The 27,051-nt window shown below is 40.4% G+C and overlaps 1 protein-coding gene across 2 annotated transcripts in view; it reads left to right on the top strand.

Annotated features, from left to right (window-relative positions):
- The window catches only part of pxylp1 (2-phosphoxylose phosphatase 1), a 162,246-nt gene that overhangs the window by 9,309 nt on the left and 125,886 nt on the right, over window positions 1–27,051 (top strand). For both annotated transcript variants that reach the window (XM_043702041.2, XM_043702040.2), the window contains exon 2: window positions 7,772–7,904. In XM_043702041.2, the coding sequence (XP_043557976.2) occupies window positions 7,772–7,904 (133 nt within the window). The remainder of the gene's footprint in view (window positions 1–7,771; window positions 7,905–27,051) is intronic.

Below are 27,051 nucleotides of genomic sequence, written 5' to 3'. Positions count from 1 at the left end.
ATATGGGGTGCCCAGGTGGAAGAAAGGCAGTAGATGTGATGTTTCAAAGGACATGTTGCTGAGCAAAAAGTTCCAATTATGATGTGCATTGCTGCATTCAATTGACTGTCCAATGGGTGTGTGTTTGCCAACCAGTTGCACAGTATTCTGATGTGGAGTAACTAAGGCAAATGCTGAGCTGTGCACAACATTGATTCAGTAAGATTAGTTAGTAGATTGTTTCGTGTTTGACTCTTTCTGCTGCTTTATTTTTTCCCAGAATGACAAAGTCCAATCTCAAGTCACTTCCCAGTATGCTGGATTGAGATCAACCTTTAGTCTCTGGCCATCCATATACATATAGTCCTTTTTTTTGGAAGGCTTCGAGGAGATGGAACTCAGTCAATATGGTTTTGGGAGGATTTGTTTAAAGGTCCAGTCCAGCGTGCAAAAGGTGAATCTGGAGCAGCACAACGGTTGTCATTGGCATAGATTAACTTGTGGGATGTGATTGTCAGCAGATCATTTGCATGCATGGTGAACAGATTTGGGGTTGTTCTATGATACTAGCGGTTATATCCTCAAAGTAGGCTTGGGTGAATTGGAGCAGTGGCTTAGCAGTTGCAGTGTGTACTACGTACAAGATACACTGCAACAATTCATCAAAGATCTTGCGACAGCACCTTCAATATGATCAAAACGTCTATAAGGAGAGTGGCAGCAGATACATGGGAACGATACTACCACGTGCAAGGTCCCTACCGAGCCATTCACCATCCTACCTAGGCAGTATATTGCCATTTCTTTAGAGTCATTGGGTCTAAATTCTGCAATTCCCTCCCTAAGGGCATTGTGAATCGACCTACAGAAGTAGGTCGAGTAGGCAGCTCACCACCACCTTCCTAAGGGCACATAAGGATGGGCAATAAATGTTGGCTAGCAATACCCATGTCCTGTGGGTTAATTTAAAGAAATTGAACATTTATATCTGATATTACTGTAGCTTATTTTCAGCAATGCCTTTGCAATTTTTTTGCTATGTTTTACAGTGCTGTGTCTACAATTAAGTTTGTGTTCTATGCGGGATATGTGCAGCATTTTATTGTTGTTGCCAACATTTTCTCCTGAAGCCGCTAGACTTGTGCATGGCTGCAAATACTGTGCATGAGCATCCAATTTGCTGGGGTTTAGGTCTTCCTCACAATAGAAAATAGTTAAATAGAAATTCAATAGAAAATAGTTAAAATATTGTAGACTGAAATTGAACCTTATAACAATATATTTTAGCTCTCTGTTTTCCTGCTGCAATAGAATGGCTTTTTTTAAATACATATTTTATATACATAAATATTTATATATATTTTAATTCATTTATTCGTAGGATGTGCTCGTTGCTGGTAAGGCCAAGTTTATTGCCTATCCCTAATTGTCCTTGAGAAGCTGGTAGAGAGCTGTCTTTTTGAACTGCTACAGTTATTGGAATGTAGATAGATCCCGATTGCCATTAGGGAGGGAGTTCAAGGTTTTGATCCAGCAACAGTGAAGGAATGGCGATATTGTTCCAAATCATGATTGTGTGTGCCTTGGAAGTGAACTGAGAGTCATAGAATCACAGAGATGTACAGCATGGAAACAGACCCTTTGGTCCAACCCGTCCATGCCGACCAGATATCCCAACCCAATCTAGTCCCACCAGCCAGCATCCAGCCCATATCCCTCCAAACCCTTCCTATTCATATATCCATCCAAATGCCTCTTAAATGTTGCAAGTGTACCAGCCGCCTCCACTTCCTCTGGCAGCTCATTCCATACATGTACCACCCTCTGCATGAAAAAGTTGCCCCGTAGGTCTTTTTTATATCTTTCCCCTCTCACCCATGCCCTCTAGTTCTGGACTCCCTAACCCCAGGGAAAAGACTTTGCCTATTTACCCTACCTATGCCCCTCATAATTTTGTAAACTTCTAAAAGGTCACCCCTCAGCCTCTGACGCTCCAGGGAAAACAGCCCCAGCCTGTTCAGCCTCTCCCTTTAGCTCAAATCCTCCAACCCTGGCAACATCCTTGTAAATCTTTTCTGAACCCTTTCAAGTTTCACATCTTTCCGATAGGAAGGAGACCAGAATTGCACGCAATATTCCAACAGTGGCCTAACCAATGTCCTGTACAGCTGCAACATAACCTCCCAACTCCTGTACTCAATACTCTGACCAATAAAGGAAAGCATACCAAACACCACCTTCACTATCCTATCTACCTGCTATTCCACCTTCAAGGAGAAATGAATCTGCACTCCAAGGTCTCTTTGTTCAGCAACGCTCCCTAGGACCTTATCGTTAAGTGTATAAGTCCTTCTAAGATTTGCTTTCCCAAAAGTAGCACCTCGCATTTATCTGAATTAAACTGCAAATGCCACTTCTCAGCCCAGTGGCCCATCTGGTAAAGATCCTGATATTTGTGCAAGTGGTGCGTTCCTAAATATCTGTTGCCTTTGTTCTTCTGGATAGTAAAGTTTGTGTTTGGAAAGTGCTGTTGGAGGAACCTTGGTGAGTCGTTAGAGGACATCCTGTATAGATGATACACTACTGGTGCAGTACATCAATGGTGAAGTGTGTAAATGTTGAAGGTGTTGGTGGGATGCCAATCTGTCCTCGATAGTGGTCAGCATCTTAAGTGTTATTGAAGTTGCATGTATCCAGGTAGGAGAAAGTGAGGACTGCAGATGCTGGAGATCAGAGCTGAAAATGTGTTGCTGGAAAAGCGCAGCAGGTCAGGCAGCATCCAAGGTACAGGAGAATCGACGTTTCGGGCATAAGCCCTTCTTCAGGAATGAGGAAAGTGTGTCCAGCAGGCCAAGATAAAAGGTAGGGAGGAGGGACTTGGGGGAGGGACATTGGAAATGCGATAGGTGGAGGGAGGTCAAGGTGAGGGTGATAGGCCGGAGAGGTCAGGAAGAAGCTTGCAGGTTAGGAAGGCGGTGCTGAGTTCGAGGGATTTGACTGAGACAAGGTGGGGGGAGGGGAAATGAGGAAACTGGAGAAATCTGAGTTCATCCCTTGTGGTTGGAGGGTTCCCAGGCAGAAGATGAGGCGCTCTTCCTCCAACCGTCGTGTTGCCATGGTCTGGTGATGGAGGAGTCCAAGGACCTGCATGTCCTTGGTGGAGTGGGAGGGGGAGTTAAAGTGTTGGGCTACGGGGTGGTTGGGTTGGTTGATCCGGGTGTCCCAGAGGTGAACATTTCAGAGAACACCTCTGGGACACCCGGACCAACCAACCCAACCACCCCGTAGCCCAACACTTTAACTCCCCCTCCCACTCCAGCAAGGACATGCAGGTCCTTGGACTCCTTCATCGCCAGATCATGGCAACACGACGGTTGGAGGAAGAGGGCCTCATCTTCTGCCTGGGAACCCTCCAACCACAAGGGATGAACTCAGATTTCTCCAGTTTCCTCATTTCCCCTCCCCCCACCTTGTCTCAGTCAAATCCCTCGAACTCAGCACCGCCTTCCTAACCTGCAATCTTCTTCCTGACCTCTCCGCCCCCACTCCACTCTGGCCTATCACCCTCACCTTGACCTCCCTCCACCTTTCGCATTTCCAACGCCCCTCCCCCAAGTCCCTCCTCCCTACCTTTTATCTTAGCCTGCTGGACACACTTTCCTCATTCCTGAAGAAGGGCTTATGTCTGAAACGTCGATTCTCCTGTTCCTTGGGTGCTGCCTGGCCTGCTGCGCTTTTCCAGCAACACATTTTCAGCTCTGTATCCAGGTAGGTGGAGAGTATTCCATTCCACTACTGATTTGTGGCTAGTAGATGATGGACACGCACTGAGAAGTCAGGTGATGAATTATTCGCTGCAGAATTCCAAGCTTCTTATCTGTTCTGTTCTTGAAGCCACAGTGATTATATGGTTGGTCAACAGTGGGTGATTCAGTATCAGTAATGCCATTGAATATGACAGGCAGTGGTTAAATTCTCTCTGACTGGAGACAGCCATTGTTTGGCTTTTGTGTGGTGCAAATGTTACTTGCCACTTATCAACACAAGCCTGAATGTTGCCCAGATCTTTATGTATTTGGACTCGGACGTCTTCTGTCACTAAGGAATCATAAGTACTGCTGAATTTATACAATTATTCATGAAGTAAATCCACCTTTGTGATGGAGGGAAGATCATTGATAAAGCAGTTGAAGATGGTTGGGTCTCTCAGGTTTTCAGAGAAGACATGGGTTTTTTTATGTGTGTGATAGGTTTTATTCAGGGCTTTAAAATGCCTGCACCATGAATCCAGCCATTTTCATAATGTATTTTTTTCTGAGACCACAAGCATTCTTAATCAAGCACAATATCTGTCAATACTAAACAATGACTGAACAACTGAACTCCAGAACTTTCTCATCAGGCTTTGTCTCAAACTTATCTTCCAGAATTATTAATTATTAATTTCTTGCTGCTAAAGCATTACTGCTGCTTGTCAGTCTCAATGCACCAGTGCCCAATTTCTGAGTGAGTATAGATAGTGAATGTTAGTTGACTGATCAACATAGGATAACAGATGAACCTAGCCTGTCTTCACCCAGTATCATCAATGTAGAAAGAGAATTGGCTAATGGGCCGGAAACAGTGGGGATTTTGGGTTCTTTTTTGGGTTTTGATTGGTAAGGTTCTATAAGAATCAATGCTGGGACCGCAACTGTTTATAGTATAGATGACTTAATGGAAGGAAGTGAATGTACAGAAACCAAATTTGCAGATGACACAAAAATAGGTGGAAACCCAGGTTCTGAGGGATACCATTTACAGAGATATTGATGAGTTAAGAAAGTGGGGAAAAAAGTTAATGAATAAAGAATAGTGTGGAAAATGTGAAGTTATTCCTTTTGAAAGAGAGAACAAAAGAGCAGAGTATTATTTAAATGGGGAAAGCTGCAGCACAAAGGGACTTGGGGATTACTTGTTCATGAAACAGAAAGCTAATACACAGGTACAACAGGGAATCAGAAAGGCTAGTGGAATGTTGGCCCTTATCTCAAGGGGTTTTGAATATAACAGTAAGGCAGTCTTATTGTAATTGTACAAGGTGCTGATGAGACCATATTGGGAGTGCTGTGAGCAGTTTTGGTCCCCTTGTTTCATCAGTTCTGAGAAGGTTCACGAGGATGATCCCAGTATGGAGGGACTATGCTATGAGAAAAGATTAAACATGTTACGACTCTACTCATTGACATTTAGAAGAATGAGAGATGATCTCATTGAAATATGTATAATTCTTAAGGGGCTTGTCAGAGTAAATGCTGAAAGAATGTTTCCCATCATGGGAGAGTCTAGGACCAGAGGGTATGGTCTCAGAATTAAGAAGCCCCAGTTTGAGACTGATGAGGAGGAATTTCTTATCTTCGAGGGTTGAGATTTTTTGAAACTCCTTGACATAGAGCTGTGGGGACACAGTCTGAAATAGCTGTTTTTTGAACAGTAAGGAAATCAAGGGTTATGGTGAAAGGGCAGGAAAGTGGACATGAGAAGTGTTGGATTAGCCATGATCCGAGTGAATGACAGAGCAGGCTCAAGGGGCCAAATGGCCCACTCCTGATACTGTTTCTTGTGACTTAATGGTTTTATTGTTTAGAAATCAGGAGTAAGAACTCTAGTCAATTAAACCTTTATAAATTGAAGCATTCCCGTTTATCATGGAATCTTTACTGTCAGAAAAAAGTGAGGACTGCAGATGCTGGAGAGTCAGAGTCAAAAAGTGCTGGAAAATCACAGCAGATCATGCAGCATCCAAGGAGCGGGATAATTGACGTTTTGGGCATAAGCCCCTCATCCTGATGAAGGGCTTCTGCCCAAAACGTCGATTCTCCTGCTCCTTGGATGGTGCCTGACCGACTGTGCTTTCCCTGTACCACAACTTTAGTCTCTACTATCACTTTGATTGAGATCAGCTGACTTAATAGAGACAGGTGACTAACTTGGAATCTTCCTGGTCTCCATTATCTCAACTACTTTAACCAACAGACGCATCAGTGGATCCATGAGTATATGACCTCGAAGTGTAATTTTTAAGATTGAAAACAAATGTCTATTTAGGTATCTTCGCTCTTTTCATATTGGCTTCATGAACTATACCTTATGTGTCCAAGGCCCCACTTTCAAGAATTCCCTTTTTCTACCTTTCTGATTCTTATTCTGCCCTTAAAGCACTCATTAAAACCTTCCTCTTTCACTAGGCTTTGACCACTTGCTCTAATGTTTCATAATAGGGAGTGGTATCGGAGGTGTACTTTCTCTATAGTTGCTGCAGGTATAATTGCACCGTGTATAGTGCCTTCAGGATAAGAGGGATCATTAGTAATCATTGCCATTCAATGGTATTACTGCCTTTTAGCGTCTGGGTTTTGGACTGCTCTCTGCTATTGATTCTGTTTTGTACAGCCATTTTACCAACTAATCCCACACAGAGTATGTTATTTGCTCTTCAGCCTTCATTGAAAAGGGATAAAGGAGGGTAAAGTTGATGAAAGAAAGTAAAATCATGTAATTTGAAAAGTCTGAATAAATTCTTCAATGCCTAAACTTGATAACCTATCAAGATAAAAATAAATGTTTTGTCATTAAATGCCTCCTTCACCTTTAATAATTACAATGTCAGATCATGTTTGCTAAGAAAAAGAATCTTCCTCATCACGGCATGGTGGCACAGTGGTCAGCACTGCTGCCTCACAGCACCAGAGACCCGGGTTCAATTCCTGCCTTGGGTGACTCTCTGTGTGGAGTTTGCACATTCTCCCCGTGTCTGCGTGGGTTTCATCCAGGTGCTCCGGTTTCCTCCCACAGTCCAAAAATGTGCAGGTTAGGTGAATTGGCCATGCTAAATTGCCCGTAGTGTTAAGTGAAGAGGTAAATGTAGGGGAATGGGTCTGGGTGGGTTGTGCTTCGGTGGGTCGGTGTGGACTTGTTGGGCCGAAGGGCCTGTTTCCACACTGTAAGTAATCTAATCTTACTGAAAACCAATAATGGCCTCCTCAGCATTTAACATTAGAACCATTGTAAACAAAGTGCCAAACCAATTGTGCATGCAAAGTAATAATGAATTCATCATTTTCAATTCAATAAAGTTCTCATTGATAACTTTAACTTTTTTCTTCATGGTATTCTTAGCAGAACAGAAAAATATTTTGATGATATGCCAAATGTTGTTTGAGGCTTTATTTTTAATACATTCCGAGAAATGCAGTTCTACATTTGTGGTTTCCTGTCTAATCTGTTTGAATTTTCTGTCCTGAAGTGTGGATTGCCTGTCTGCTGGCAGTGGAAAATCTCTAGAGTGAAAGTTTGCATGTATAAAGATATTTTGGTGAAAAAGGTGTCTAAATCTGATAACAGTCGATGAGAAATATCAATAATTTGAATTTACTTTGAAAATGCTATGTTTTAATTGAATCTTCTTATAGTAATTGTTGAGGTGTTTAGGATCTCAGAACTGAACATAATTTTCAAAACTTTGCTAAACATGTACATCTCCACTCATTTCATAAGAATGCAATGGAAAATGCTTATTTCAGTAGAGTTGCTTGATCTTATGAGTAATAATATCGAGATTTTATCTTGGAGTAAATGTAAGCTATAAATCAGAATTGTCTTTTTCAGAAGGAAAGAAAATGACCATAGCAACAGAAGCTTCATTCTTCATGCTTTGAGTTCTTTTTGGTGTAACAATCTGGCTGCTGTATGTTGGAATTGACATCTTTATTCATACGTGTGGGCTTGACTGTTATTGCATTGACTTTCACAGGGGAGAGCAAGTTGGAGGTCCAATCATAATGGGAGTCTGAAAATGTGTGTGGCAATGTTTCACCGAAACCGTTTTCTGTTTCTGCTGGCCATAGTTGCCCTCCTGGCTGTCCTGAGCCTAAGCCTACAGTTCTGTAAGTACAGCTTCCACTGGTTTACTTCTGATTAACAAGCACCATCTTGCACAGCTAATGCAAGACATTGAAATAAAAAGCACACTCAAGAAGAAGCCTCTCTCTGCTGCTGGTACGCCATGCGTCTGAAGTCTTTAAACATTACCACTGAGTAATGAATTACTTCAGAGGTTGAAAATCTTTTTAGCAAATTTGCATTTTCAAAGTATTTCTAATCATGATAATATTTGACAATTCTTTTTTAAAACCAATTCTTTCATGTTGCGATTTTAAACTCCCTATGTAAAAAGATACCAGTGAAGTGCATTATAATTGGTACAATTAAATGTTTGCCTAGATTTTCTCCATCAATGGTTGAGCTGCATTTCTTGGAAGCAAATTTTGTCTATTGCAATGCAAACATGTGCTGAAACTGTATAGAATTGGACAAACCAAGGATGAACAATTAATCCACTTGTAATCCCCTTTTTGCATGAAATGTAATTCTATGTTGTTATGCTATGAAATGAATTTTGAAATGATATTAAAGTTCCAATCAGGCTTTATGGACTAACTTTTTAATATTCATATGGTGCATGGGAGTTATTGGCAAGTCCAGCATTTATTGCCCATGACTAATCTCCTTTTAACTAGTCGATGGTTAGCTACAGTTCATGTTGTGAAGGAAGCCATCTCTTTAAATTGTTTCTGAGCATGTTTGGCTCGATTGCAGAGTATGGCAAGGAGACAAGTCATGCATGCTCTACTTCCAGTATTCTTTTCTTTGCCAGGTGCCCAAAGAAGTGAAAGGCATGGCCAGAAGCAGCTGTGCAGGTGTATGTTGTGAGAAGAGTGACCAGGTGACATGGTTTTTGACATGTCAACCTGACTTCTGGTCCTGCGGAGGGACTGGGCAGTGGTGATGGGAGGGAGGGGCTGTGTGTAAAGTTAGTTCACAAGAAAGGAGCTGGGTGAATAACGACAGTTGATAGCTCTCTGCAGCTGGGGAGCTGTAGCTCAGAGAAGACAGAGAACATTGGATGCTCAATGCATCTGGACAATTGAGGCTTCGAGAAGTCTCAACACAGTGTCAGCTCCATGAGGCTGATGAAATGAGGCTGTCACTGTCCACCCTATCTAACTCTTTGATTACCTTATATGTCTCCATTAAGCTACCTCTCAACCTTCTTCTCTCAAACAAAAACAGCCTCAAGTCCCTCAGCGTTTCCCCAAGGAGGCAGTGATTAGATGTTGCAATGCAGCCAAGTAAACCCAAAGTCTGGGGCAGAAAGATCCAGCAGCTGGAAGGTGAACAATCATTGGGGCATTCAGAGTTTGAGTCCTGTTGCATGATAGTTTCTTGCAGGCAGAAGCAAAGCACCGCCCAGGCTGATTTGGCATTCCCTTTGAATTGGAAATCAGAGGCTAAGTCTTTGAAAGAGAATCTGGAATCCCTGGTGATTAAGGCAGAATTAGAAGTGATCCCTGATATCTGAATGGGCTGTTGAGAAACATGAGTTATATGTCTTAGTGGTGTCTCTGATTTGGTGTAAGTTAGTGATTTGTATTAGACCACAATTTGCATGTTAATTCTATTATTCTGGATATAGGTTAAAATATAAGCTAGATAGTATTGATTGTTTGCTTTTTTGACACTTGTATTGTAAATGTAGAACATTACAGCGGAGTACAGGCCCTTCATCCCTTGATGTTACACTGACCTGTGTAACCAATCTGATGCCCATCTGTCCTAAACTATTCCATTTTCATCCATATGTTTATCCAATGATGATTTAAATACCCACAAAGTTGGCGAGTCTACTACTGTTTCAGGTACTGTGTTCCACGCCCATACTACTGAGTAAAGAAACCACCTCTGACATCTGTCCTATATCTATCACCCCTCAATTTAAAGCTATGTCCCCTCATGCTAGCCATCATCATCTGAGGAAAAAGGCTCTCATTGTCCACCCTATCTAACCCTCAGATTACCTTATATGTCTCAATTAAGTTACCTCTCAACCTTTTTCCCTCAAACAAAAACAGCCTCAAGTCCCTCAGCATTTCCTCACAAGACCTTCCCTCCATACTAGACAACGTGCTAGTAAATCTCCTCTGAACTCTTTCCAATGCTTCCACGCCCTTCTTACAAGGCAGTGATCAGAACTGTATGCAGTACTCCAAGTGTGGCCACACCAGATGTTTGTACAGCTGCAGCATGACCTTGTGGCTCTGAAACTCAATCTCTCGACCAATAAAAGCTAACACACCGGTATGCCTTAACAACCCTATCCACTTGGGTGGCAACGTTCTCCCATTTGCTTAAAACCATGGAATTTGTTGCTTTTGTTTTCTCTTGATAAGTAACTGGAACTTCAGACTTTGTGTACTTTTCAACAAAAGCTATTCAATACTAACTCACTGTTAACAATGTGGTGCTGTTAAGAAGGGAAGTTCAGATTTGGATCCCATGATATGGAAGGAATGGCTCCACTTCCAAGTCAATATGGTGTGAGACTTGGAGAAGAGCTTGCAGGTGTTTGGGTTTCCATGCATTTTTTGTTTCCTTGCACTTCTAAGTGGTAGAGATGGAATTGGAGGAGTTTTCATGAGTTTCTGCAAAGCATCTTATCAGTGGTAAATATTGATACCACTGTATGCCACTATTGGAATGAATTTGTGGTGGTGGTGGATGAATTGTCAAACAGCAGGCTGCTTTGTCCTGCATGGTGTTGGGCTTCTTAAATGTTGATTGAGTTGCCCTCATCCAGGTAAATGGAGAGGATTCCACAGTCATGAGTTGTGTTTTGTAGATGGTGGATAGACCTTCGAGAGCCAGGAGACGAGTTACATGCCATTTAAACCAAGCTTCTGACCTATCGTTGTAACCACAATACTTATTTGTTGTCTCAATTACTTGTCTTGTCAATGGCGAATTCATCTGAAAAATCATTAAAAATGGTGTATTCTCTGATGGTTCTACCATGGTGAGATTATCACTTGTTGGAGATGGTCATTTCCTGACACTTACACAGTCCAAAGGTTACTTGATACTCTTAACCAAAATCAGGATGTTATCTAGGTCTTGTTGTAAGTTGGCATGGACCTCTTATTTCAGAAGTGATGAATGAAACAGAACTCTGTACAATCATCAGTGAAAATCCCTGCTTTTGGTTTATGAAGCTACTGAAGATGGTGAGGTTTAACATACTGTTGTGAGGAACTTCTGAAGAACTCCTGGAACTAAGATGATTGACATCCAACCACCACAAACATCTTCCCTTCTGCTCAGTATGACTGCAACCAATGGAGAATTTTCCCTTTGCTTTCAGTTGACTTCAATTTTACTCAGGCTTCTTGATGATACTCTTGACCAATTGTTGCCTTGATACCAAAGACAGCCACTATCGCATTACTTCTGGAATTCAGTTCTTTTGTCAAGTTTTGAACTGAGCATATAATGGTGGGGCATTTTTTGATAGTTAGAAAGAAATATTTTACAAAGAAATGCTTCCACAATTATAGTTGGCAGATATTGAAACCTCATTATGTATTTATATACCGAGCTCTGGTGATGTAGTTGTCATGTTCCCCTTCAGAATCCTTTTCCTTGTAGGCAGTCAGGACTGAGGCTGATTTTCTTTCACTTGGGATTTGTGGGTCCTAAGGTAACTGAGCAGTCTGATCATATCTGCAATTTTACCCTAGATGGCGATGTTTGAACAGGTGGGTCTGTAGGAAAACGAGCTGTTCTCATATTCCTTCTGTTGTTTGGGCTTGGCCTGTTGGAGATGATTGGCATCTTTGTGAAGCTTCTTTTTACAAGTTGGGTGTCCTGGGAAGATGATTCTCATGAGTTGGTGGACATATTGTATCTTTTTGTGGAGGCTTTGAGGATGTGTAGGAAATGTTTTCTCTGCCCTTCTGATACCCATTTCCTCAGAATAAAGAGCTTGTTGTGGAAGTCTCAGGTCAGGCACATAGATCATGCGGGTACAACACAGCTGCTTGGCTGTAGAAAGGGCTTTGATGCTGACAGTGTTTGTTTGAGAGAGAATGCAGAAAACCATCATTAAGGCTGAAGTGGAATCTCTTTTCACATTTCTGTTTCAGGGACATTTGTGAAAAAATGGAGAAGGTGAATTAGTGTTAGCTGAGAAATAGGAAGAATGTCAGTCTGCAAAATGACAGAAGCATTCCGAGACCAAAAAACTGGCAAGTAAAATATAAATGCTTCGTAATTTCAGATATGGCAATTTCAGGTTTCCTGACTTTTATCGCAATAATATGTGGATTTCTTCTCTCTGCCCACATCACATGTGTTGTTTCCCAATCAAGGACTGAGATCTCATTACATTATCCAATTGGAGCTAAAACATAACCAATCACTGATCCAAATATTACTAACGTGATAAACACATACAGTTACCCTAACAACAGCCAACAAACATTCAACAGATGATTAATACTCGTTTTTATTGCAAAATGCTTAACAATTACAACAATCAAACTGAAACATGTTTTAATCAAAATGGGACAGCAATATCATCATCAAAAGGTCAAACACCAGAAATGTCACTAAGCAATGAGAAAACTGCTTGGGAATCATGGTGACTTATATAAATCAAACCTTATGATAATTTTCTAGTCGGATCTAAATTATACCTAAGTATTCTTTTCATAATTTACATTATACATTTAAAATGTTCTTTAAATCTTCAAATCTTTCAAATCTTGTTGATTATTATGGGGATCAGAGGTTACAGGGAGAAGGCAGGAGAATGGGATTGAGAAACATATCAGCCATTATCAAATAGCAGAGCAGATTCGACAGGCCAAATGGCCTAATTCAGTTTCTATATTTTATGGTTCTTTGATATACCACAATACACTTGAACTTTGATTTTCCGATAAATACGTGAGTTGATCAAGACCACTTAGCCAGTCAGTCAGCAGTTCCAGCTCTCCAGAGAGACAGGGAGGTAAATTGTCATCAATTACAAGGTGCAGGAACTTTTTATATTGTTTCAGAATCTAAGACTGTTCTTTGTTAGAGATGCACAAAATAATTCCTGATACATATCTCCATTCCCAGATATGAGACATTGCTCTGGTTTTATTCACCAGTCACTTGTTCCCAAAACATTATAATGTTGTTTTGCAAAATTTACTTGATTTTCAAATTTAAATGGAAAATTAAGTTAAGACACCAAGTAAAAAGCTAAACAACGGCAGTATATTATTTTCAGTGATGTTTTCAGAACTATATGATCTGCACATATTGATGCTAACCTGAATAAATTGACATCCAAGTATTTAGTGACCAACCTGCTCAATTATCAAATTATTGATCCTCGTCACTTTATGGAAAGTCAGGGCTAGACAATCAACCTGAGTTCCTCTGCAGCTGACTAAGATGCAATGCAACTTCAGGTTTTCAGCATGAGCTCAATTATTAGAAGCTGTGATGCCAGTACAGCCTTTAATAGAAAAAGTGTCTCAGTTTGCTGTTATTGGGATTGCAAAATTGAAGCTCTTTTAATCCAGAGTCATGACAATAGCAGGCAAAGTTTACATTTCAGTACTCCGATGTTCACTGGCAATATTGGGCTGCAGTGGACCATCTGATGTTGCATCATGATTGGTCCAAAACTTTAAAGGAAAGGAAGGGCTCCAAGCTAGGCTCACAATGGTGTGCCGAGTTGGTGCTCCTCCATGTGGTTTGACATTGAACATAGTTGTTCTAATAAGCTTCCCAATGCACTGAATATTTTGTTGTGCATATTCATCATTGGTCTTGTACAGGCTGACCTATTGAAGTCTGCGTTTGTCTCCCTTGCAACAGAAGTTCATGCATGATCATGTCCCCTGATAGCAAGCGTGTACCTAAGCTATTCTTTCTTACTACCCTGGTTGTAGCCCACCTGTTCCTATCAAATGCATTTTCTGCCTCTTTGTCATGTATAAATTACGTATTGTGTCTGTAATTATTGGAGCCAGTGGCTGAATGTGACATTCAGTGATGCTTCTTCATCTTCACTGCCTTATTGTTCCTTCACTGTCTGTGAGTATTTATAAAAAGAAAGGCACAAGGGTGACACTGTAATATGGGGAAAGGAACAGAATGCCAGAGGTGCATACTCAAATGATTGCAGTTTGCAAATCAGAGAGATGTGTATAATGAGCAATAAGTGGGCTGTGAGACTGATTTAGTTATAAAAGTATTGTCATCTTTAATGGTTTCAACCTGTCACTGACCAATTGTTGTTGCAATAATAATCAGCGCTACCTCCTCCATGGAGTTAGGAAAGGAGCGGATGTATTTTCACCCTTTGGTTAGTTCTTGCTTCATCTGGTAGTTCACCATCTTGTCCTGCAAGAGAATGGGAAGTGCGCCATTCGGTGTATTGCAATCTGCTGGCTGATGTGATGTTATTGGGTGAGTGAATATGGTATGGGTATCATGATCCACATGAGAAAGTTGAGTCCCATTACTCCCAGGGTCATCACCAGCATTTAATCAAATTACTCGAGGTCTCAAATTTTCTTGCCTGACGAATATAAAGCACTGATCAAATCTCTGTGCATAGCAAGAAACTACTACTTATTACAAATAAATCAGTTCTAACCATAGGCATACAAAATAGAAATGATCAATTTATAATTCTATAACTTACTCTATTTTTTCTTAACCAACTGCACGCATACAGACATAGACAAAAAAAAAGATTTTATACCTGGAGAAAAAAAATGTTAAGGGTCACAGTTCAATAACACCAGCTCATAGGATTCAGTGAAGTGTTGTTTCGCTTATTCTGATCTCCAATCATCTTATTTCAATTCCCTTCGGTTTTTTTTATTGTGCACACACAAGGCAGTTGGTTAACTAATTATTCAGCCTCTCAATCACTGATTCGTGCAGTTGCTTATAGGCAACAAAAACAGAGGTTGCTTGAAAATAATGAACTAACCAAAGGGTGAAAATACATCCGCTCCTTTCCTAACTCCATGGAGGAGGTAGCGCTGATTATTATTGCAACAACAATTGGTCAGTGACAGGTTGAAACCATTAAAGATGACAATACTTTTATAACTAAATCAGTCTCACAGCCCACTTATTGCTCATTATACAGTCTCACAGCCCACTTATTGCTCAGCAGGTCTGGCAGCAGGTGTGAAGAGAGATCAGAGTAAATGTTTCTGGCCCAGAGACCCTTCCTCAGAACTGATGGTAGTTCGGAAAATGTTGGCTTATATGCAGGAGATTGGGTAGGCAAATAGGTCAGTGAGAATAGCTAGCTATCTTCTAATTCCCTGTTACTTCTCAATAAAGAGAGAAAAAGAGATGTTTTCTTTTTAGAGTCTGGAACCTTTTTGCTGCTGTATTGTTCACACACAACCTGTCTATCTACTCCATGAATCAGTCAGAGTGTTGTTGACATGCTGATAACTCCTGATCCACACAACTGGTCTGGATATTTCAATCTCTGGGTAAAGATACCCATCCTGGGTTTGAATCCTGCCACAGCAGACTGGGGAATTAGACTTCAGTATAAAACCTGGAAGTAAGAGTCTAATAATAGCCATAAATCCATTGTCGATGGGGAGAAACCCAACTGACTCACTAATGTCGTTCAGGGAAGGAAATTGCTGCCTTTTCCTGGCCTGACTTACATGTGACTCCAGACCCATAGCAATGACGCTAAATCCTCATTTAGGGGATGGGCAATAGACGCTGGCCTAGCCAGTGATGCCCACATCCCATGAATGAACTTTTAACTTAACTGCTTGCACAAAGCAAATCTAAATACAACTCACAATGAGGTTCAATAAGTTATTTATAAAACTTTCACAATTTCCTTGATTCTTTTTCCATTTTGGTTCCCATTTATAAATATATAAAGATAAAATCATGTCTTTTTTTACATGGGGGTGTGGTGAAATGGGCAGTATCTGAGACAGTTAATAGGATGTGACATTTGAAGATGCACTTACTGACCGTGACCGCTCAAGGTCCTTGTACCTTTTTCAAATGCTGTCACAAGCCACTCAGTTCAAGAGAAGCTAGGGACGGGCAATAAATATGAGCCTCATACATAGTGCTGGTGTGGCTTCACATTTTGGCAAAAAAGAGTTATTTAGCAAGTTTTGAGAAGGTTTGTAGCTCAGGTTGAAGTTCTGGGTGTAGGTTTGCTCGCTGAGCTGGAAGGTTCATTTTCAGACGTTTCGTCACTCTACTAGGTAACATCTTCAGTGGGCCAGCCAGTGACATTCGTACCTCACAGATGAATAAGAAAAAAGTCACCTGCTCCTGGAATTCTTGAGTTGACAGGCTGTGCGATGCAAAACAAATGGCCATTTTTGAGATTCAGTTGTCAGATGCTGAGTTACATTTTTTTTTACTGTGGTGATTTATTACAAACCTCTATAGACTCTACTTTTACCTTGAGAGTCCCGACTCTTTGGAACTCTTCTCCCCAGAGAATGGTGAGATGGAGTTAAATCAATCCACAAGTAACAAGGGCATCAAACATTATTGGGAATAGGGATGAACATAGAGTTGATACCCAGTTAGATCAGCCACAAACTAATTGAATAGGCGAACTGACTTGGGTTTGGAGGAAGGAGTGGGAAGGTATTGTTGGGGAGAGGGACCACCTCCTGCTCCTCAATGGTAGCCCACAAACCCACCAACACACTAAAACAGCAGCTAATGCACTTGAAAGACCCTTTACAGGCAACAAGCAAAAACTAATGTCATTTACAGAATACCATGCAAGAACTGTAACAAACACGACAAACAGGCAGAAAACTAGCCATCAGGATACATGAACATCAACTAACCACAAAGAGACATGACCCACTCTCACTAGTATCCTTAGATACAGATGAAGAAGGTCACTACTTCGACTGGAACAACACATCCATCCTAGCACAAGCCAAAAAGACAAGCACGAGAATTCTTAGAAGCATGGCATTCCAATCAGAATGCCATCAACAAACACATCGAGTGAGACCCCATCTACCACTCTTTGAGAAAAAGAACAGGAAATGACATCACCACAGGAAATGGCATCACCAACCCAAAGAAGCCCAAACATATAAATAGAAAGCAGGAATTATCAACAGTGCTTCGCCCGGAGGCCCACTGAACATGTTACCTATTAGAGTGACGAAACGTCTGGAAATGAACCTCCCAGCTCAGCGAGCAAACCTCCACCGAGAACCTCAACCTGAGCTACAAACCTTCTCAAAACTTGCTAAATAACTCTTTTTTTTGCCAAAATGTGAAGCCACACCAGCACTATCTATGAGGCTCATATAAACATTCAGTTTATTTTGAAGACGTCCATGAAAAACCTTTCAACTTCATACAAGGATCTTCGCACAGTGTGCACTTCAGGCATATCAATGTCAGTTTGATTCAATGCACCACTTCTGTGCTGGGAAGTCAGGAATTGAGCCTTTTGAACTGAACATACACACTTTCAACTGCCACTTTGACCCTATATTTAATGAGTTCTTCATTGTTGGAAGTGTCAACATTCAGGTGAAATTTAAAATTGAGGTCTTCTCTGTCTGTTCAGCTGGGTATGAAACACTGCTTATAATGGAGGGGTTAGTTGTCCCAGTCCTGACCACTGGTGCCAATTGAGTAATCAATGAGGCGAACACTTATAGCGATTTTGTAATCAGGAATACAGATTTTTTTTTTGCAGTGATTGAAGTGAGTTTTGAATGTTATGTTGTGTTGCTTATGCCACAGTCAAGGATGTCATGGAAAACATGGAAACAGGTGTAATGAGTGATTCTAACATGGAGGATCACTACTTTGCACTACTTTGGAAAAAAATGGTCTCAAATATAGTAATGATCAGACTAGTTTTCTGTGGCACACACTGAAAAGATTAAAGATGGAATGATTAGATGGCCGCCGGCTGGTGCAGAAAGACAGAGTTGATATTGTTGGGACAGTGTAGTGAATTCTGGAAAGAGGGAGAACTATCTTCATAAGAGTAGTCTTCACCTGAACCAAAACAGAACAGAAGTCACTTGCTGAAGGATAGCAGAACAGTGGTGAAACATTTAAGTTAATGTGGAATGGTGTGTGTAGAATCATAGTTTGAGGATATCAAAAAGAGTAAGGTTTAGTAAAACTACGAGAATAGAAATAGAGTTGAAATAAATAATGAGAAAATGTTATTCGATAAAGAAAAGGAGCAATGACGCAGCAAGATTTAAAAATAACATTATATAGGCAGTGGATATCAAAAAGCTTAAATTATAGGAAAGTAAAGTCATCATTTCAACAGAAGAGTCAGGATTTGTCATTGTGTAAATGAATGGAACATTTGAAAATCAAATTGTAGAGGTAGGGCCAAAAATTAATGTTGAGAGGCATGATAGCTTTTGGACCAGACTGTGAAATTAATATTCTCGCTGTAAGGTGTCCAAGAGAGTGAGAAAGAGAGGTATGAGGGCATGGTAGTTATGTTAATAAAGAATTTCCACACATTCCTAAAATGTAATAAGGGCCTGGGTTTTTTCTTACACAGGTTTTACATAGAGTCAAGAAATACATAATGGTACAATTTACAATTTACTGGGCTCCTAAGCAGTGGCGATTGTAAAATGCTGGAGATCAGCAAACAGTTCACAAGAACAACTGGGCAATAATATTGGATAGTGCGAATTATTAAAATAGAATAGAATGCATGCAAATGACATGAAAATGCTTTGTAAAATTCAACCACACCTGCTTTCTTGAATGGTATACTTTAAGTCAGTGCCATCTTGAGAAATTGAATGTGGCAAATACTGAACATTATTCAGTCAGAAAATAACAACCATAATGTTAGGCCAAATATCAAATTTTACAAAAATGAAGAGTCAAAACTACATGCACTGGATTAGAAAGGGAAAGGGGTTTAGGTCAGTAAATCAAGGAGAGTTTTGGCCCAAAATTAACTGTTTAGAAAAGCTGACAAATAGGAAGTTAGATCAACAGTGGTAAAACTTCCAATTCACAAATATTGGGAAATGCCTGGATTCATGAAGTTCTGCTGGCATGCAATCATTAAAAACAGATCATACTTAATAAAAACAGATGAAAAACAGTATACATAAAGTGAATGTAGTAGATAAATGTATATTTTTAGAGAATGATTGATATGGACTTTCACAAGACGCTGCTTAGAAGAATTTAGACCCAGGGAGAAATATGGAAAGTAATGCACCTTAAAGTATGCTAATAGTGGCTTTCCTTTGGGAGTCGAATCAAAAAATGGGATGCATTCAACAGAATGAAACTGAAGTTCAGAATAGACAGAGAAATGTAAGAGTTTTGCTACAAATCAAAATTAAATTCTAGAGATAATAAATAAGGGCAGATGCTAAGAGGAAAGAGGTAATCAACACATACAACACGCTTTTTAAACCGTTTGAAGAGTCGTGTGGTTTTACAAATCACTTACTTTTTATTACAATGATTTCAATAATAGGCAGATAATCCATTGTTTTTTGACTGTGGCAATTTGAAGGTTTATCCCATAAAGTATAAACATTGTAATTTAATCAGAATTATGCCAGAGATTCGATGTTTTGCTGTTGAGACAGGCTTATTAAACTTGAAATATAGCACTGGAGAAGAGGATTTTTTTGGAACTAGACCAACTGAATGCATTTGAGAACCAAAATGCCAACCTCACAGTGAAGGGGCATTCGGAGGTGGTCATCAGTCTTATGTGCTGTATTCAAACTGATATATAAATAAAGAAAAATTATAATTTGCTATGAATGTAACAATAACCCATGGTGATACCAGGCTATGAAAGGTCTAAAAGATGTTTGTGAACTTGAATACTGAAGTCTTAGGAAAGATTTAATATGAGCTCTAATATTATGAATTTGGGAGTTAATGATGATATTAATTTTAAGATTGTTGCTTAGAATGAGAAGGTTATCACATCTTCTGAAGAAAAGTCAAGTAAATATTTGAAGCAGAACAAGATAGACGTGTATCAGGACAATGTTCGCTGTGAGATTAGTTTTGGAGTGTCTATTTTCTGGGTCTGCAGATTGGAAGAAGCAAAAATGGCTCTTGGTAGAGTGACATGCTCTTGTCAGATGTAGGAGTTTAGGGATAGTTTGTGTTACTGAGAATTATATCTACAATAAATGCTATTGGTTGCGAATCCTATCAGATCGAGTGGATTGGTTGGAGCGACAATTAGAGGCAATGAGAAATTTACAAGAGCTGAGGGGGTGTGATGGATGGCAGTTATAGGAAGGGAGAAAAGCCACAGATACAGTCACATAGATGGGTTAACTCCAGGAAAGGTAAGAGAAGTAGGCAGCTAGTGCAGGAGACTTCTGGGTATCCCAATTTCAAACAAGTATGCTGTTTTGGAAAATGTAGGGGGTGATGGATTCTCAGGAGAATGTCACACGAACAACCAAGTTTCTGGTATCGAGACTGACTCTGATGTAATGAGTGGTACGTCAGGTTCCAAGAAATAGATTGTGTTAGGAGACTCTCTAGTCAGAGGCACAGACTGACGTTTCTGTGGCCAGCAGTGAAAAATCAGAATGGTGTGTTGCCTTCCTGGTGTCAGGATCGAGGATGTATCAGAAAGGGTGCAGGATTTTGTCAAGGGGGAGAGGGCGTAGCAGGAGGTCATTGTACACATTGGAACTACTGACATAGGAAGGGAAAAGGATGGGATTCTGAAGGGAGAATATAGAGAGTTAGGCAGGAATTTAAAAAGGAGGTCCTCGAGTAGTAATATCTGGATTACTCCCGGTGCTATGAGGGGAGGAAAAGGAGGATAAAGCAGATGAATACATGGCTGAGGAGCTGGTGTATGGGAGAAGGGTTCACATTTTTGGATCATTGCAATCTCTTCTGGGGTAGAAGTGAACTGTACAAGAATGACAGATTGCACCTGAATTGGAAGGGGACTAATATACTGGCAGGGAGATTTGCTAGAGCTGCTCGGGAGGATTTAAACTAGTAAGGTGTGGGTGGGGGTGTGGTTGGACCCACGGAGAGAGTGAGGAAGGAGATCAATCTGAGACTGGTACAGTTGAGAACAGAAGTGGGTCAAACAGTCAGGGCAGGCAGGAACAAGGTAGGACTAATAAATTAAACTGCATTTATTTCAATGCAAGGGGTCTAACAGGGAAGGCAGATGAACTCAGGGCATGGTTATGAACATGGGACTGGATATCATAGCACTTACAGAAACGTGGCTCAAGGATGGACAGGATTTGCAGCTTAATGTTCCAGGATACAGATGCTACAGGAAGGACAGAAAGGGAGGCAAGAGAGGAGGGGGAGTGGCATTTTGATAACGGATAGCATTACAGCTGTGCTGAGGGAGGATATTCCCGGAAATACATCCAGGGAAGTTATTTGGGTGAAACTGAGAAATGGATGATCACCTTATTGGAATTGAGGTATAGACCCCTAAGAGTCAGCGGGAAATTGAGAAACAAATTTGTAAGATTTCAGTTATCTGTAAGAATAATAAGGTGGTTATGGTCGGAGATTTTAACTTTCCAAACATAGATTGGGACTTCCATAGTGTTAAGGGTTTAGATGGAGAGGAATTTGTTAAGTGTGTACAAGAAAAATTTCTGATTCAGTATGTGGATGTACGTACTGGAGAAGGTGCAAAACTTGACCTACTCTTGGGAATAAGGCAGGGCAGGTTTCTAAGGGGTCAGTGGGGGAGCACTTTGGGGCCAGCGACCATAATTCTATTAGTTTTAAAATAGTGGTGGAAAAGCAGAGACCAGATTTAACATTTGAAGTTCTAAATTGGAGGAAGGCCAACTTTGACAGTATCAGGCAAGAACTCTCAAAAACTGATTGTGGGCAAATGTTCGCAGGCAAAGGGACAGCTGGAAAATGAGATAACGAGAGTCCAGAGACAGTGCGTTCCAGTCAGGGTGAAAGGAAAGGCTAGTAGATGTAGGGAGTGCTGGATGACTAACGAAATTGAGGGTTTGGTTAAGGAAAAGAAGGAAGCATATGTCAGGTATAGACACGATAGATCAAGTGAATGCTTCATGTATAAAGGCACTAGGAGTATACTTAAGACGGAAATTAGGAGGGCACAAAGGGGACATGAGATAGGTTTGGCAAACAGAGTTAAGGAAAATCCAAAGGGCTTTTACAAATACATTAAGGACAAAACGGTAACTAGGGAGAGAGTAGGGTCCCTCAAAGATCGGCAAGGTGGCCTTTGTGTGGAGCTGCAGGAGATGGGGCAGATGCTAAATGAGTATTTTGTATCAGTCTTTACTGTGAAAAAGGACATGGAAGATGTAAAATGTGGGGAAATAGATGATGACCTCTTGAAATATGTCCATATTACAGAAAAGGAATTGTTGGATGTTGAAATGCAAAGAAGTGGATAAATCCCCAAGAGCTGATCAGGTATACCCGAGAACTCTGTGGAAAGCTAGGGAAGTGATTGCTGGGCCTCTTGCTGAGATATTTGTCTCATTGATAGTCACAGGTGAGGTGTGGGAAGACTGGAGGTTGGCTAACATGTTGCCACTATTTAAGAAAGGTGGTAAGGACATGCCAGGGATCTATAGACCAGTGTGCCTGACGTTGATGGTGGGCAAGTTGTTGAAGGGAATCCTGAGGGACAGGATGTACATGTATTTGGAAAGGAAAGGACTGATTAGGGATAGTCAGCGTGGTTTTCAGTGTGGGAAATCATGTCTCTCAAACTTGATTGACTTTTTTGAAGATAAGGGCAGAGTGGTAGATGTGATCTATATGGACTTCAGTAAGGCGTTCAACAAGATTCCCCATGGGAGACTGTTTAATAAGGTTAGATCTCATGGAATACAGGGAGAACACGCCATTTGGGTACAGAATTGGTTTAAAGGTAGAAGACAGAGGGTGGTGGTGGAGAGTTATTTTTCAGACTGGAGGCCTATGACCAGTGGAATGCCATAAGGATCAGTGCTGAGTCTCCTACTTTTCATCATTTATATAAATGATTTGGATTTGAGCATAAGAGCTATAGTTAGTAAGTTTGCAGATGACTCCAAAATTGGAGGTGTAGTGGACCGTGAAGAAGGTTACCTCGGATTACAACAGGATCTTGAGCAGATGGCCCAATGGGCTGAGAAGTGGCAGATGGAGTTTAATTTAAATCAATGCGAAGTGCTGCATTTTGGGAAAGCAAATCTTAGAAGGACTTATCCACTTAATAGTAAGGTCCGAGGGAGTGTTGCTGAACAAAGAGACCTTGGAGTGCAGGTTCATAGCTCCTTGAAAGTGAAGTCACAGGTAGATAGGATAATGAAGATGATATTAAGTATGCCTTCCTTTATTGGTCAGAGTATTGAGTACAGGAGTCATGGTGCAGCTGTACAGGACATTGGTTAGGCCATCTTTGGAATATTGCAAACAGTTCTGGTCTCCTTCCTATTGGAAAGATGTTGTGAAACTTGAAATGGTTCAGAAAAGATTTACAGGAATGTTGCCAGGATTGAAGGATTTGAGCTAGAGGGAGAGGTTAAATAGGCTAGGGCTGCTTTCCCTGGAGTGTGGGAGACTGAGGGGTGACCTTTTAGAGGTTTATAAAATCATGTGGGGTTTGGATAGGGTAAATAGACAAGGTCCTCTCCGTGGGGTGGGGAAATCCAGAACTAGACGGCATAGGTTTAGGGTGAGAGGGGAAAGATATAAAAGAGACATAAGGGGCATCTTTTTCATGCAGAATGTGGTGGGTGTGTGGAAGGGCTGCCAGAGAAAGTGGTGGAGGCTAGTACAATTGCAACATTTAAAAGGCATCTGGATGGGTATATGAATAGGAAGGGTTTGGAGGGATATGGTCAGGTGCTAGCAGTGGGACTAGGTTAGGGTAGGATATCTGGTCGGTATGGATAAATTGGACCGAAGGTTCTGTTTCTGTGCTGTACATCTCTATGACTCTTCAACTAAAGAGTTGGCGCAGATATTACCTTCTTCTATGCGTTATGATTCATTACCATTTGCAATAATGAATTGGCTGTCAAGTGGTTTGTGATAGCCTAGGACAGGATCTTAGGCCTTTTAACATTTCATTTGAAACTTCATGTTTTCCAAGTTGGATCACATTACCATGAAAATAGCCTATGGAATAACAAAGCAAAAAAGTAAGAACCATGATTTATTGTGAGGATAACAGGCAAATAATTATGTTGCACTTAACAGTTTCAAATGATTATTTGAACAAGAAGCATCATTTTGCTCTAAGTAAACCTGTTTAACAACTATAGCTATTCAATTGTTCTAGAAAACGCCTTTGGTTTTAATAACATATTTTGTAATTGCAACCATTATTGCTTCAAAGATAACTGAGATAATATATTATTCTGAATGTGCTATTAGAGCTATTTTTATCATGAAAGTTGATCTTAAAAACATTTAAGTTTTGTTTAAAAAAGGAGCACTCAAAACTTTAGCAAAAAAGGCCAAATTAAGTCTGTTTTATTTTTGATTTTTTTATATTGATACAAAATTTAGTGTATGTATTTAATTTATTATCTATGCAAATTCTGCAAACGATTAAAGATGTTTGGAAATTTGTCGTGTTGTTGGTTTAGAAATGTTGAATTTTCATTTGCAGTTCAAAATAGCTTTTATTTTGAACAATTTTGTTTAAAAAGTTTCTTCAGGTAAGAAAAAGCTATTAATCCTTGCTCTGGGAATGTAAAAAGTCCCATATAAATGCAATTTCATTTTTTTTATCAGCAGACTGTGTGGGTGTCCTCAGAATTGATCTACTTGACTCCGCTTCTTAAAGGGAGCTCTTATTAAAAGCCCTTCTTTTGCACTTTTTTAAAATTATATTTTATTATATCTGCATGTGGGTATTTCCAGCTAGTATGGCTCAGCTTTTGTTTGCTTGTGGCACTTTGCAGTTGAGTTACTGCCATTCTACCATGTAAGTGCTGAGGTTATTCCCAGAAAAATTGCCATGTTTGTCCTTTCTACATAAAGCAGGACAAATCCAACCCAGGCAATTACCACCCAATCAGTCTAATCTCAATCATCAACAAAGTGATTGAGGTGGTCATTGCCAGTGCTATCAAGCAGACTTGCTAAATGAGTACCTGAGCAATGACACTGTCTCGGTTCTGCCAGGCCTATTCAGCTTTTGACCTCATTACAGCCTTGGGTCAAACATGGATAAAAGAACTGAATGTGAGAGGGAAAGTGACAGCAACTGCCCTGACATCAATGCAGCAATTGATTGATTGTGGCACCAAGGAACCATAGCAAAGCTAAAGTTAATGGGATCGAGAAAAGACTTCATAGGCTGGAATCATGCCTAGAGCAAAGAGAGCTGGTTGTAGTATTGCAGCTCAATCATCTCAGTCACAAACTTAAATACAGGATCTCCCCAAGGTAATATCCCAAGTCCAACCATCATCTTGACCTACACTCCAGCATAAGGTCAGAACTATGGTTGCTCCCTGATGATTGCATCATGTCTAGCACCTTCTAGACATTTACAACTTCTCAGATGATGAAGCAGTGTTCAAATGTAGCAAGTTCTGGACAGCGTTCAGACTTGAGCTGACAAATAGCAAATAATGCTCATACCACGCAAATGCTTGACAATGAAACACCTCCAACAGGAGAAAATCTAACATTCAGTTGCGTAGTCATCGCTGAATCCTGCATAATTATCATCATGGCGTTTCATTGAGAAGAAAGTGAATGGACTAGCTATGTAAATAGTATGCTACAAGAGTATGTCAGGCTAGGAGTAAGAATGCCTTTCTGAAATGAGGCTAAAACCTACAGGGCATCTGTAAATTTTAAGGATCCCTTTTTAAGATTGTGAAATTCAAATCATAAACCCTTTTCAAAGAGAGAAAATGCCAGGAAACACTCAGTTGGGTAAAGCAACTGTGTCTGTATTGTTGACTTACCTGATCTCATTTTATCTTTGACCTCCTGGATTTTTTTTGGCAATTTCTATTTTTGTTTTTGTTTTAACCATTGTGCAATATTGTTCAGGATTTTACCCAGAGATGTGTTCTGTAAGATTTGTTGGTGTGTGGTTATGTTTTTGAGGTGGTAAAGAATGAGTTTCCCAAATATCCAACATTTTTTTAACTCCAGGATTCCTTTATATTTCTTTCTGTCAGTTTCCTGCCCATGGGCAGCTTGATTGATCGACTAAAATAAACAAGAGAACTGTGGTGCTTGAAATCTGAAACAAAAACAGAGCATGCTGGAGAAAAACAGCAGGTTTGGCAGCACCTGCTAACTGAAAACGTGCCAGACCTACTGTTTCTCTCGCACTGTCTGACGATTGATCAGCTGGTGGCCTTTCAGGAAGTAAAGCCTGTTTGACAAAGAGGCAGCTTGTGAGAGCTGGTAGGTGTAGTGGGACAACTAGGGAAGCGGGGGTGAGGAGACAGTTCACAAATGCAGTATTGGGGAAATGGTAAGGGAAAGTGTGTTGTGGTCAGGGTCGAGGTCCAAATATAGAGAAGGGTGGTTTTGGAGGATTTTACTGGGCAGCTTGTTAGACAGGGAGCAATTGCTGCTGCTAGTGCTGCAGAAGTGCTTATGCTATGGATTCAGCCCATTTTGCTTCTTTGCACTTGCCAGGTTTGCAGAGCTGCGAAGGGTTATGACTAGAATTATTGCTAAAGTGAAGGCAAATGCTGCATAATAATATTTAAATCACCAGCCCATCTCCCAATGGTTAAAATCAGATACATGCAGATTCAAGGCACTTTTGGTTTTCATTTCAGATCTTCTGCAAGCTAATCTTTGACATGACCCAAATGTACCTGTTTTTGAGAATTAAATTTGTGTTATTTGAAGTTGACCCCAATTGCTATATATTTGTGCTTCCTTTGACTTACAGAATGTACCCATGGGGACAATAGTAAGCCAGTCATCTGAGAGAAAATGCTGCTTCAATGTAACACTGCTGCATGTTTGCTTGTTTTATAGAACAGCCTCATAAGATAGGAAAGGCAGATATCGATGAGGAAATACTTCAACTAATCTTTGTTCTGAGTGAGCTATGTTATAATGCCCATATTAAAATATTTATTCACTTGTTCAGTTCAAGGCTTTTGCCTACATGGCCTTACACGTCGCAGCAAGAAGATTTTGATGACAACAATCCTG

This window comes from Chiloscyllium plagiosum, unplaced genomic scaffold (assembly GCF_037043375.1).
Source record: "Chiloscyllium plagiosum isolate Xiang-an unplaced genomic scaffold, Cpla_swu_hap1 HiC_scaffold_13, whole genome shotgun sequence".
NCBI classification, from domain to species: domain Eukaryota; kingdom Metazoa; phylum Chordata; class Chondrichthyes; order Orectolobiformes; family Hemiscylliidae; genus Chiloscyllium; species Chiloscyllium plagiosum.
This window is presented reverse-complemented; position numbering and strand designations above follow the sequence as displayed.